We start from the raw sequence: 11,030 nt of genomic DNA, 5'->3' as shown, positions 1-11,030 counted from the left end.
ACTTATGCATATTTTCTAATTATGAATTTTAATATGTGTCAAATATATATAAAAATTTCTTTTTTTTCCAAATTAATTCAAGATGCCACAATATGGTGAGGTGACAATAAAAAATAACTTATATTTCAACAAAATCAACCAATGAATGAGTATAACGGTAATATATTATGATCTTATGTATTGATATAGAAAAAAATGAAAGTTTTTTAAAATATTTGGCACATTTCAAATTTCATAATTAAATTGAAAAAACACGTATGTTTTGTTTATGGTATTAGTTTTAAGACCAATAAAATTTGAAGTTTCGTAAAATTTTGATTGATATAGTTGAAGATAGTTAAATATTCATGTCATTTTATTTTCAGCAAGTTCAAGACGCTCTTAAAAGCTTGTATGCTCCTCCTCAAAGATCTCTTTTTAAATAAGTTCGCTTTGGACGTAAAATGAAAAAAGTAGCATATATAACGATAATTACAGCTTATTGAATAATGAAAGTTAAAGTGGAGATTTATGGAATAATGCCTATAATTCTAATTGATTAAGACTTTGTTGATGGACTATTTGGATGGACGATAATTTTATTGTCATTAGGCAATTAGAAAGTGTAATTCAATTACGATTAATGGATGACCAATTCTTTCGCCTATAGATGTAACCATAATTGCTAAACCACGTAATTTTTTGTGTTATTTGTTTATTTTACTATATTGCTACAATGCTATTTATTGATCAAATCCATATCGAATGGTTTCGGTTCCACTGTGTATATCAATCTGGTTACAACAATTACAGTTGGTATTGATATTTCAATAAAATTATAAAAATAAGTGTTATTCCTACCAAATAGCATAACCTTTAGCATTTTTTGCAATTTAAACACATACTACCATTTATCTCAAATATTAGCACAATCTTTCAAATGTTTTTAAAATTTAGCCTATTCCTATTTCCGGCTGTTGAAATCTAACGTGACTCGCCAGATTGTTTCGTTAATGCCAGCGTGGCCTTCTCCATGCGACGTCATTTTGGAGTATTCTTAACAAATAGCACGAACTACCATTCGTCTCAAATATTGCCACAACCTTTCAATTATTTTTAAATTTTAGCATAAAGCCTGTTAGAATCACAACTAACCCTAACATCACAACTAACCCTAACATCACAACTATAAATTCACAACTCTAAAATCACAACCATAAGTCCACAAACTCTAACATCACAGTCAAAAATTCACAACCTTAACATCGATACCGTAAAATTAGAAGTATAAAATCTTTTAATCAAAACATCTAACAAATTTTAGAAAAAGATGTCAAAATCAGAAGTCTGATCCACATCAAAACCCTAAATTTAAAAACAAAAAAATTAAAATAAGTAAAATAACTAAATTAATTTAGTACTCAATAATTTTTATAACATCAGTGATATACTTCTGAAGCATATGCTCGTTCAGAAAGCCTATCAAATTTTTATAACATCAGTGATGTACCTCTGAAGCATATGCTCGTTTAGAATGCTTAGCAAATTTTTATAACATAAATTCATAATCCTCCATATCTTTTTTTATGATAAATATTCTTAAATTTGCACATTGGACTCAAATAGATGGAAACGGGTTTTAGGTTAAAATTTAAAAATATTTAAAAGGTTGTGCTAATATTTGAAATAAAATGATAGTTCGTGCTATATGATAGAAATAATCCAAAATGACGTGCATAAAAAGGTCACGCTAGCGCTGACGAGACAATCCGGAGAGCCATGTTGGATTCTAATTGCCCAAAACAGGACATAAGCTAATAAATATAAACATTTGAAAAATTGTGCTAATATTTTAGACAAATGGTAATATGTGTTCAAATTAAGAAAAACGCTAAAAGTTGTGCTATATGGTCAGAACAACCATAAAAGTAAAAGGTGTATGATTTTTAGGGTTTCATATATTTTTTTTGTTTTTTTAATTAAAATTACATTCTTTTTTTTATTGGTCTATCTTTTTGATTAATTTTATATACTCCTAGTATTTTAAAACACCCACTATCTCAGATTTCCAATTAAAATGAAAAGTCAACTTTTAATCATAAACTCTAAATAAAGGACAAAGTGTAACTTTGCTTAAAAGTATGTAATCTTAATAAATTAATAAAATATTTTAAATTTAATTATAATACAAATTAATTTGCAGACTCTTATACAAGCCAGTTCATAAATTTTTTATTGAATTTTTATACGCGTCATTTTACAAACTTTTAATCAAGTTTATATATGAGTGTGTTCACGAACTAAACGAGCTTATATATGAGTTGTTCGTGAACATAAACGACCCGAACAACTAAACGAACTTATATATGAGTTGTTCGTGAACATAAACGACTCGAACACCACTATTTTCATGCCTACCTCGATCAAATACATGAATAAGAAATTCAGATCAAACTTTGATCGTTTACGATACGAATGACGACGAATCGAACTCTTATGGAGCCAAATATTGAGCTACTCGTGAGTAATTCGGTTTATTTACAACTCTAGGCATGTCTTAATTTTTCTTTTATCGACTAAAGAAGCTAAACAAGTTTTGAAAAAAGAAAATTGACCAAGAGAGTAGGAGACAAAATTTAAGAAAAAACATTATGCACATGACAGAGAAAACTCATAGCAGACCACAGGTTCAGTTCATCTCTTATCAGGTTCTATCCTGCTAGAAGCCACATATTTCCGAACAATGCACACTCATAAATTAAAATTTCGAAAAAAATAATTGAAGGAGCACTGGATTAAAAAATGTTGGCGAAAGAATCGAGTGGTTCCACCTTCGATCTTCCCGAGGAGTTATTGGAAGTGTTACCGTCCGATCCGTTTGAACAGCTCGATGTGGCCCGCAAAATCACGTCCATTGCTCTCTCTACACGTGTCTCTTCTCTCGAATCTGAATCCTCCGCTTTACGCTCCCAACTCGCCGAGAAAGACCACCTCATCGCCGAACTTCAGTCTCATATTGACTCCCTCGATGCCTCCCTCTCCGATACCGCCGATAAACTCGCCGGAGCCGAGGCCGATAAGGTCCCTTACGATTAATTTTTTACTGTGTTTTATTTTTAAGTTTAATTCGACTTAATTGATTTGTTTTTGTTGTCCTAATTTGCAGGAGAATTTATTGAATGAGAATGCTTCGTTGTCTAACACTGTAAAGAAGCTTCAAAGAGATGTTTCGAAGGTAAATTGAATTGATTATATTGAAATTTCACTACGTTACAGTTATAATGATAATTTTGAAAATTTTAATTTGAACTACATAATTCGTAAACTAAACCCTATGACTTGACATGGAACAGACGACATGCTGCCTGATTTTTTTGATTTATTGGTTGAAGTTAGACCTAATTATTATTAGTAATTGTAATGGTTTTGCAGTTGGAGGTGTTTAGAAAGACCCTTATGAAGTCTCTTCAAGATGAGGAGGAAGGTTCTGTAAGTGACCAATTCTGTTCACTTTATTTGTATATATGTTTAGAACACTGCACTGAAGTTCTCGACTTAGTTGGTACGGTTTTGTGACAGGCGGGAGCTGTGCCTATTGCCAAGCCAACACCAAGTGGTATGTGTTTTTACTTTCTTAGTCGTTATTAATCGTGCATTATTTAAAATTATGTATGGAGATTTGAGTTTGCATTTAAATGGAGGTTTGGGTTGAGTAACTAAAGCAGGCTAAGAAATTAACACTAATTGGCAAGTCTGAAACTTCCAAAGCTTCAACGCTGTTCACTCTATGTTGATTTGAAAGGAAATATCATGTTATAGGTTAAATCAAATGCCAACTCTTGATTGTCTACTCGACGTCTAACTATTTATGTTTTTGGTGTTATTTTATAGTGTTTGTGATTTAATTTGTCATCTCAGAGAAATTCTGTTTCTTATTTGATTCAGAAGATGATACTTTGACGCAACCTTCAAGAACATCTTCAATGCGGAGCCAATTCTCCGAAATGGGAAATTCACTTGCAGAGGATCGTGAAGTAGAGGGTATGCACAATTGTTCTTTTTTCTGAATGAATCTCTTCTTCTTTGATGAAACTTACCAAAATATGCTGAATTGTTCAACATCTTTACGTTAATGAGTGTTTGTTGCATAAATACTTACCTGCTTGCAGTCTGACAAGATATTGCTATTATTATGGCAGCACCATCAAGACCAGGAATATCACATGGTGTTTTGCTAGCATCTCAAATAAACACTCCCCGTTTTACTCCTCCGGGTTCCCCTCCGAGTTTATCAGCTTCTGTATCTCCTACTCGAACGTCTAAACCAGTGTCCCCAAGACGACATTCAATGTCATTTTCTGTCTCAAGACCCATGCCTGACGATAGGTCCTCTATATTTTCTTCTATACCACCAAGCCAGCATAGCTCCATGTCAAGTGACACAGGGTCACAAACAGGTTAGTTCTTTCCTTTTATTGTGGAAACAAGTTTCTCTAGCATTCACTTCTTTAGATTTTAGATACGATGATTAACGTATCAAATCTGTATCTTAAATTTGATTAGTTCATAATTAGTTCTAACATTTACTTGTTTAGATTTTAGAAATAATGATTAACGTATCATATCACATATGTCTACAGAACTCTAATAATTTGAGCTGTATTTAAAATTATTAATTCATGATTAGTTCTAGCATTTACTTGTTTTAGATTCTAGATATAATGTAAGTCTAGAGAATTACAGTCGTTGGAACTGTATTGTAAATTTGATTAGTTCATGCTAGTCAATATTCCTTTAAAAAAATTAAAGAAATAGCGAACATGTCAACTTTCAACCTACACTGGACACAGCAACGATCTTAAAACATATGTAAATCATGCTTTAAACACCAGCCATGCATTATAACATTTCATAAATAATCAGGCAGTTGGCTGAATAAGGGTACTTTTGTCGAAAACTTGTTAGATTCGTTCCTACATCCGTTTTTATGCACCACCAAACAAATTTAGGATTGTTGCTCATTTTCCGTTTGTGCTGTAGAAAATACTTAAAGGACTGTAATGTATTGCTCTTGTTAGTAGCTTAAATAGTTCTAAGTTTATCTTATCTTGTGTTTCTGTAATTTCATCTCATTACTGCTTTTATCTGTATGTTTCAGCGCGAACCCGTGTGGATGGGAAAGAATTCTTCCGTCAAGTCAGGTAAAAGTTCATTGTGGTTAAAAAGGCTTCCGTACTAGAGGAAAAAAAAACAGCATATGATTAAACGATTAAGTAATATAGTTGGACGTGAAGATAATTTCTTGCTCTAAATATCTGTGTTTGTGCTTACACTGAAAAGCTCTACGCATACAACTAGAATTCATTGCCAGTTGGAGTTTCTAATTTAGTCCCTTCTTCTGTTAATCAGGAGCCGACTGTCTTACGCTCAGTTTAGTGAATTTTTAGCGAATGTTAAGGAGTTAAATTCTCACAAGCAAACAAAAGAAGTACGTCTCCTGTCTCTGCATTTCTCATTGTTAACAAAATGCATAGTACCATTTGTATCTAATTTATTTTCTGTAATACACAGGAGACTCTGAGAAAAGCTGAGGAGATTTTTGGACCAGATAATAAGGACCTTTATGCAATATTTGATGGATTAATCACTCGTAATGCTCATTGAAGCGGCTTACAATCCAACTGCATCGAGCTTTTGCATTCGTGGGTATTGTTATTTATTGTACATCAATATCAGGTGTAAGGACACTTCTCAATAGAACCCCTTCTTTTGAATTTTACTATTTGTTAACATCAATAACAATGATCAGTAAAACAACTTGTGAGTGGCTTGCTGACAAACCTTTGTAGATGAGGATTAAAGAGAATGCCTAAATTAGAGAGGATAGTTTGTACCATATTTTTAGGAAAAACAGTGAAATGAAGCATCAACTGGATGCTTATATCATGCAAGCAATTCTTGGTCATGAGTCGGGTATGCAAAAATCAGATTAAATTGAATAATTAAACCGTATTGATAAATTTAATTCAGTTCGATTTTGAAGGTAAAAAAGCTTCAGTTAACTGAATATAATAAACCCGAACTAAAAATTGATCAAAACGACTAATTTAGGTTGGTTATTTTTGAAAATTCTTATAAATCGGTTCGGTTTAATTAAAAAAGAATTTAAATTTTTGATTAGGTCAAATGAAATATTCATCCCCATGCATTCATAAAACTCTTACCTCAAGAAAGGGTTATGAGAAACGGAAGCGCTTTGTTTTGAGAGGAATAGGTGAAATACCAAGCCAAATCCGATGCATATACAACGATAAGAAAGGAATGAAAAGTATCGAAACATTTCTCTGACCTGAAACTTAACAAGATGTCTTCAAACATATATTGACATCCGCTTGTTATCTTCTAAATTTAAAATCAAAATTACATAATTGCTCGATAATAACATTTGATAAATCACAAAGCCAGCTAATCGCTTTTCGGATAAGCAAAGGGGTTTTGTGCAATAAAACTTGCAATGGGTGCCAAATTAAGTATGTCTAATTCAAGCTAAAGCTAACTTGTAACTACTTTCTCCACATATGCAATCAGTTAAACAAGTAGTTAATTATCCTAACCGGATTTCAAAAATAAACGCCATTAGCGAAATCCCATAAAGGGGGCAGCAATATTGAAGGTGTTGCACGTTAATGGATTTCAATACCGTTATTAACTTATTAATTCCCATATTTATTCTGTTACTTTCCCGCGTTTAGAGCAGAAAGTACTTCAATGACACGCGTCAACAACCCAAAAGCCCCATGATTCTATATTACCTTCAATGTACTTTTATTTTATTTTCTTGCTTTGAGCTAGAAAAGTTGATAATTGGAATAAAGTACTGAAAGAAAATCATAAATTCCCAACAAATGAAGTTAGAATCGACAGATAAAGCCGATTTTTAAGCAATAAAATCAGGTTTAATTACCCAATAAAACTAACAAATATTTAGAGAAAAGAAAAAAAGAAAAATCATGCCAATTTTTATTTAAATTCCTTTATCATATTCTGTCCCTGCCTTTCTCTAGATTTGATCACCAATCTTGATATTTTATCATGACTGGTGTCAATCAATCTTCAGCTTCTTCCTGGTACATTTTTCCATTTTCCTTTTCAGCTTCTGGGTTTAAAAATAACCATCAATAACATTGTTCTCAGTTTTATATATTTCTGATAATGGTTAAAGGCTTTCGAACTATTCATATCGGATTAGGAATATTCCAAGCCACCCGGTAATTTCCTATTACCTGGTTTTCTTTTCATAATTTTATTTGTTGTTCTTTGTAAATGATATTAAATTTCATTTTTCGGGCAGTAATGGTTCGGGCGACACGATAGAAAAAAATGAAGAAAAGGCAGCAATTAATTGCTCAGAAGAAGAAAAGGCAGATGTTCGTGTTGCCGGCAGATTCTTAAAACGTTCAGGATTTTCCGATTCTTTTATATCTCATGGTACGGATATTCTATTTCTTTACAAGTATTATGTCCTGTCAACAGAAATGTATTCCTATATTGTAACTGTTTCTGATACTAATTTAACTAAAATTCTTATATTTCGAAAAGAAAATTGATTTTTATTCTTGTTATTCTGTAATTTTTGATGCTAGATCTTTTCTCAGACACGAAATCTTTCGATGTAGAGGAAGGAGAGGGGAAGAAGGAATGCGAAAAAACCGGTGCGGTGGAGAAAGGCGAATCGGAATGTTTGTCTAGAGAAGGAGTAGAGGATCACAGATCAAGTGGCTCAGAAGCTGAAACAGATTCTAAAGCCAGCACTTCAGGATCGGATGGTCATCCACATCATAACTTAGTTGCTACGCAATGGCGCGATTTCTTTCGGGTCTTTAAGAAAGGAAATGTGAAAAGTTTTCAGACATTCCCTCATAAGAAACACGGCCCGAGGCTTACAAGAAGTAAAACCAGAAAAATGAGAGAGGAATTGATTCCGGATATGACTTCTCCTCTCGATACTGATCTTTGTTGTTTCAAATCTTCCTGGAAAAACTTTGCATTGTCCGATATCCGAGCTGCAACTAATGATTTTAGCCCTGGTTCGCACAGAAACTTATCGAATTCTAAGTCTATGTTCTGGAAAATATTTCTGAAACTTTATATTTCCTATAATGATGCTGCATTTTCCTGTTTCGGAAACATTTCCAATTGAATTACTTATGATAAATATGTATGTTGCAGAAAATTTGATTGGAGAAGGAGGATATGCAGAAGTTTACAAAGGGGAATTAGAAGACGGGCAGTTCGTTGCGATAAAGAGGCTGACCAGAGGTTCTCCAGAAGAGATGACAGTTGATTTCTTATCTGAGCTTGGAATTATGGCTCATGTTGATCATCCCAATATTGCTAAAGTGATTGGATATGGTGTTGAAGGAGGGATGCATCTTGTTCTTCAATTGTCCGCCCATGGAAGCTTAGCATCTTTACTTTACGGTTCGATAATTACTTTTATGTTTACGGTTATTGTGGGCCTTTTACAGGACAATTATCGATATTCATTTTGTTATATTTTGATACTAAACTTTCATTTTTACGACAACAAGAGGTTTATGTAAAATTTTAACCAACAATTGCTTATGTGACAACAGAGTCGTCACATAAGCAATTATTGATCTGATTTTTTAAAGTAACCTCATGTTGTCGTGAGAATGAAAGTTCAGTTACCAAAATATAACAAATTAAATGCCGGAATTGTTTTATTAAAGGCCTATACTTCGATAATGCACAAAATTTTAACCCTTCTATTGTTACAAACTTCATATTCTTAAATTTGGTTATAACTAAATTAATTTTTGACATTTTATTTTATAGGGCCAAGAGAAAAACTTGATTTTGGACTCAGATGTAAAATTGCATTAGGAACTGCCATTGGCCTTCAATATCTACATGAAGGCTGCCAAAGGAGAATTATTCATAAGGATATTAAGGCTTCTAATATATTGCTCAGCGAAGATTTTGAGGCACAGGTAATGTGAAAATTTAAGCAAAAGCAGTGCCTAAACTTTATTTAGTGTCTAATTGCCACCTGCTTTGGAAATTCAAACTTCTGTAGATTTCTGATTTTGGACTTGCAAAATGGTTACCTGAGCACTGGACTCATCACACTGTATCAAAAGTTGAAGGCACATTCGGGTTCGTAATACTTTTTACTCCGTTTCTGAATCACTTTTTACCTATGTTGTCCAAAAACAGAAACGTTGAAACAGAAAATACTGAAATAGGAGAATATAAATATAAGTTTGGAGTTATCATTTCCTGAAACGGAAATGAAATGCTGAAACGTAAAACTCGATAAGTTTTCGTGCAATATAGCTTTTGATCGGAAAGCAATCAACCAATCTTATTTCTAATTATGGTTACAGTTACATTCCTCCTGAGTTCTTCATGCATGGGATAGTTGATGAAAAAACAGATGTTTATGCTTATGGTGTACTACTGCTAGAGCTCATTACTGGAAAGCAAGCTGTAGACAGTTCTCAGCAAAGCCTTGTGATGTGGGTATGTATTCCTTGTTTCTGCTAATCAAATAATCAATTCCTCCAAACAAAAAATAAAAAATTAAACTGTTAGGCGAGACTCCAACAATAAGATTAAATCTAATGTATTTTCGCACGTGAATATCTATTTAATTTGAAGCGTGAACAATCATAGGCTTATGTTGTCTTATACATTTAATTATTCAAATGGGGTTAAAGTTTTTAATAGTTACTGAACTATAAACTTTTTACAAAACAGTTTTCTTAATTTTTTTAAACCATCAGATGGAGTTGCCAAGTATGGAACCTTTCAATTGCTGAGCCTATGATACCATGTCTAATAAATTCAATAATAATATTATCTCTAACTCTGTTTCATAGAATGGAATGACATGGAATAGGAATGGAATAGCCATTTTTTAGTTTTTGAGAGGAGTAGTTTTTCCACAAAATTATGGAATAGCAATTCCATGGAATACTTATTCCATGAACCAAATCAAAGAATTGTTATTCTATATGGAATAGCTATTCCATTCCGCACCTATTCCATGAACCAAACATGGCCTAATTACTGTAACAAGTTGACAATTTTTTTGAACAATTTGGTGCAGGCAAAACCATTGCTTATGAAGAACAGTATCAAAGAACTTGTCGACACAATTCTCGGAGATTCCTACGATGAGAAACAGTTGGAACGTTTGGTCCTAACCGCTTCTTTTTGTATACATCAGACTTCGACGCAGCGACCTCAAATGAATCAAGTAGTAGAGATTCTGCAGGGAAATGAACATGTTTTAGAAGAGGTAAAAAGCCAGCAGAATTCAATGCATCAAAGAACATACTCTGAGGAGCTTCTTGATGCAGATGAATATAACTCAACAAAGCATCTAAACGATCTAAATCGACACATGGAAGTTCTTTTAGACAGTCACGGAAGCTCGAAGATTAAAGAAGATCTCGATCTTGAATAGTTTTTGTTCAAACTTGATTCTTCCATGAATCTGTATATATTCTGTGCCACGTAGAAGGCTGAAAAGATGTCGATAGCAGAAAAAAAAGGCGATAACAACATCGGAAATGAAAAAAAATGTATACTGGCTGAGTAATTGATGATGTATATCAGCTATTGTTGTGTATAAAATATGTGTGATCAAAATGTTAAGGAATGTGAATGTTGTAATCTGTAAAATACATCTAAAAATTCCATTTGTGTGAAAAAAACTGTAGAAGACTTTTTTGATCTGATCATGAGGTGTCCTTAACGGGTTCCAACTATGAAACGGCACCTTTAAGCCTTCCACATTCAGACTAATCCCCATTCGAGCCGGGTAGGTCCCTTGCGGGAAAGTTCTGGCCCCAAGTTTTAAACGGCTGCATATATGAGTACGGTTCGAAAACCGTAGAAGACTTCTTTGATGCAAGAATAATATTATCTTGACTAAGGTTCCATGTTTTTTGGCATATTAAAACCAATTATGGTAAAGGCAATGAAAATATGAATTACAATAGATTCTTATATTATGCAAT

At 33.0% G+C, this 11,030-nt stretch overlaps 2 protein-coding genes across 5 annotated transcripts; both read left to right on the top strand.

Moving 5' to 3' along the window:
- The first annotated feature begins 2,608 nt into the window (after positions 1 to 2,608).
- Positions 2,609 to 5,944, top strand: LOC126668899 (uncharacterized protein At4g15545). Of its 2 annotated transcripts, none has more exons than XM_050362125.2 (9): positions 2,609 to 3,060; positions 3,146 to 3,214; positions 3,412 to 3,468; positions 3,559 to 3,595; positions 3,928 to 4,020; positions 4,179 to 4,436; positions 5,138 to 5,180; positions 5,389 to 5,467; positions 5,551 to 5,944. In XM_050362125.2, exons 1-9 carry the CDS (start codon positions 2,782 to 2,784, stop codon positions 5,641 to 5,643), a joined length of 1,008 nt encoding a protein of 335 aa, XP_050218082.1. In that variant the 5' UTR covers positions 2,609 to 2,781; the 3' UTR covers positions 5,644 to 5,944. The 2 variants fall into 2 exon arrangements, with proteins under 2 accessions (XP_050218082.1, XP_050218081.1); XM_050362124.2 differs by having other exon boundaries at positions 2,611 to 3,060; positions 3,925 to 4,020.
- Positions 5,945 to 6,184: 240 nt separating this feature from the next.
- On the top strand, positions 6,185 to 10,803 carry LOC126668898 (receptor-like cytosolic serine/threonine-protein kinase RBK2). 3 transcript variants are annotated; one of them, XM_050362123.2, is made up of 8 exons: positions 6,185 to 7,247; positions 7,331 to 7,467; positions 7,656 to 8,066; positions 8,209 to 8,460; positions 8,839 to 8,993; positions 9,080 to 9,159; positions 9,390 to 9,525; positions 10,115 to 10,803. In XM_050362123.2, exons 1-8 carry the CDS (start codon positions 7,192 to 7,194, stop codon positions 10,472 to 10,474), a joined length of 1,587 nt encoding a protein of 528 aa, XP_050218080.1. In that variant the 5' UTR covers positions 6,185 to 7,191; the 3' UTR covers positions 10,475 to 10,803. The 3 variants fall into 3 exon arrangements, with proteins under 3 accessions (XP_050218080.1, XP_050218079.1, XP_050218078.1); XM_050362122.2 differs by having other exon boundaries at positions 7,635 to 8,066; XM_050362121.2 differs by having other exon boundaries at positions 6,186 to 7,247; positions 7,623 to 8,066.
- The last annotated feature ends 227 nt before the right edge of the window (positions 10,804 to 11,030 follow it).

This window comes from Mercurialis annua, linkage group LG2, assembly GCF_937616625.2.
Source record: "Mercurialis annua linkage group LG2, ddMerAnnu1.2, whole genome shotgun sequence".
Classification (NCBI taxonomy): domain Eukaryota; kingdom Viridiplantae; phylum Streptophyta; class Magnoliopsida; order Malpighiales; family Euphorbiaceae; genus Mercurialis; species Mercurialis annua.
Note: the sequence above shows the minus strand (reverse complement) of the source record. Positions and strands in the feature narration are given on the sequence as shown.

Excerpts from the sequence above, each read along its gene's own strand:
- LOC126668899 (XM_050362124.2), top strand. The coding sequence starts at position 2,782 with ATGTTGGCGAAAGAATCGAGTGGTTCCACCTTCGATCTTCCCGAGGAG. Across the intron at positions 3,215-3,411 it reads TTCAAAGAGATGTTTCGAAG|TTGGAGGTGTTTAGAAAGAC; the intron begins GTAAATTGAATT and ends ATGGTTTTGCAG. Across the intron at positions 3,596-3,924 it reads TGCCAAGCCAACACCAAGTG|AAGATGATACTTTGACGCAA; the intron begins GTATGTGTTTTT and ends TATTTGATTCAG.
- LOC126668898 (XM_050362121.2), top strand. The coding sequence starts at position 7,192 with ATGGTTAAAGGCTTTCGAACTATTCATATCGGATTAGGAATATTCCAA. Across the intron at positions 7,468-7,622 it reads CGATTCTTTTATATCTCATG|ATCTTTTCTCAGACACGAAA; the intron begins GTACGGATATTC and ends TTTTGATGCTAG. Across the intron at positions 9,160-9,389 it reads AAAGTTGAAGGCACATTCGG|TTACATTCCTCCTGAGTTCT; the intron begins GTTCGTAATACT and ends TTATGGTTACAG.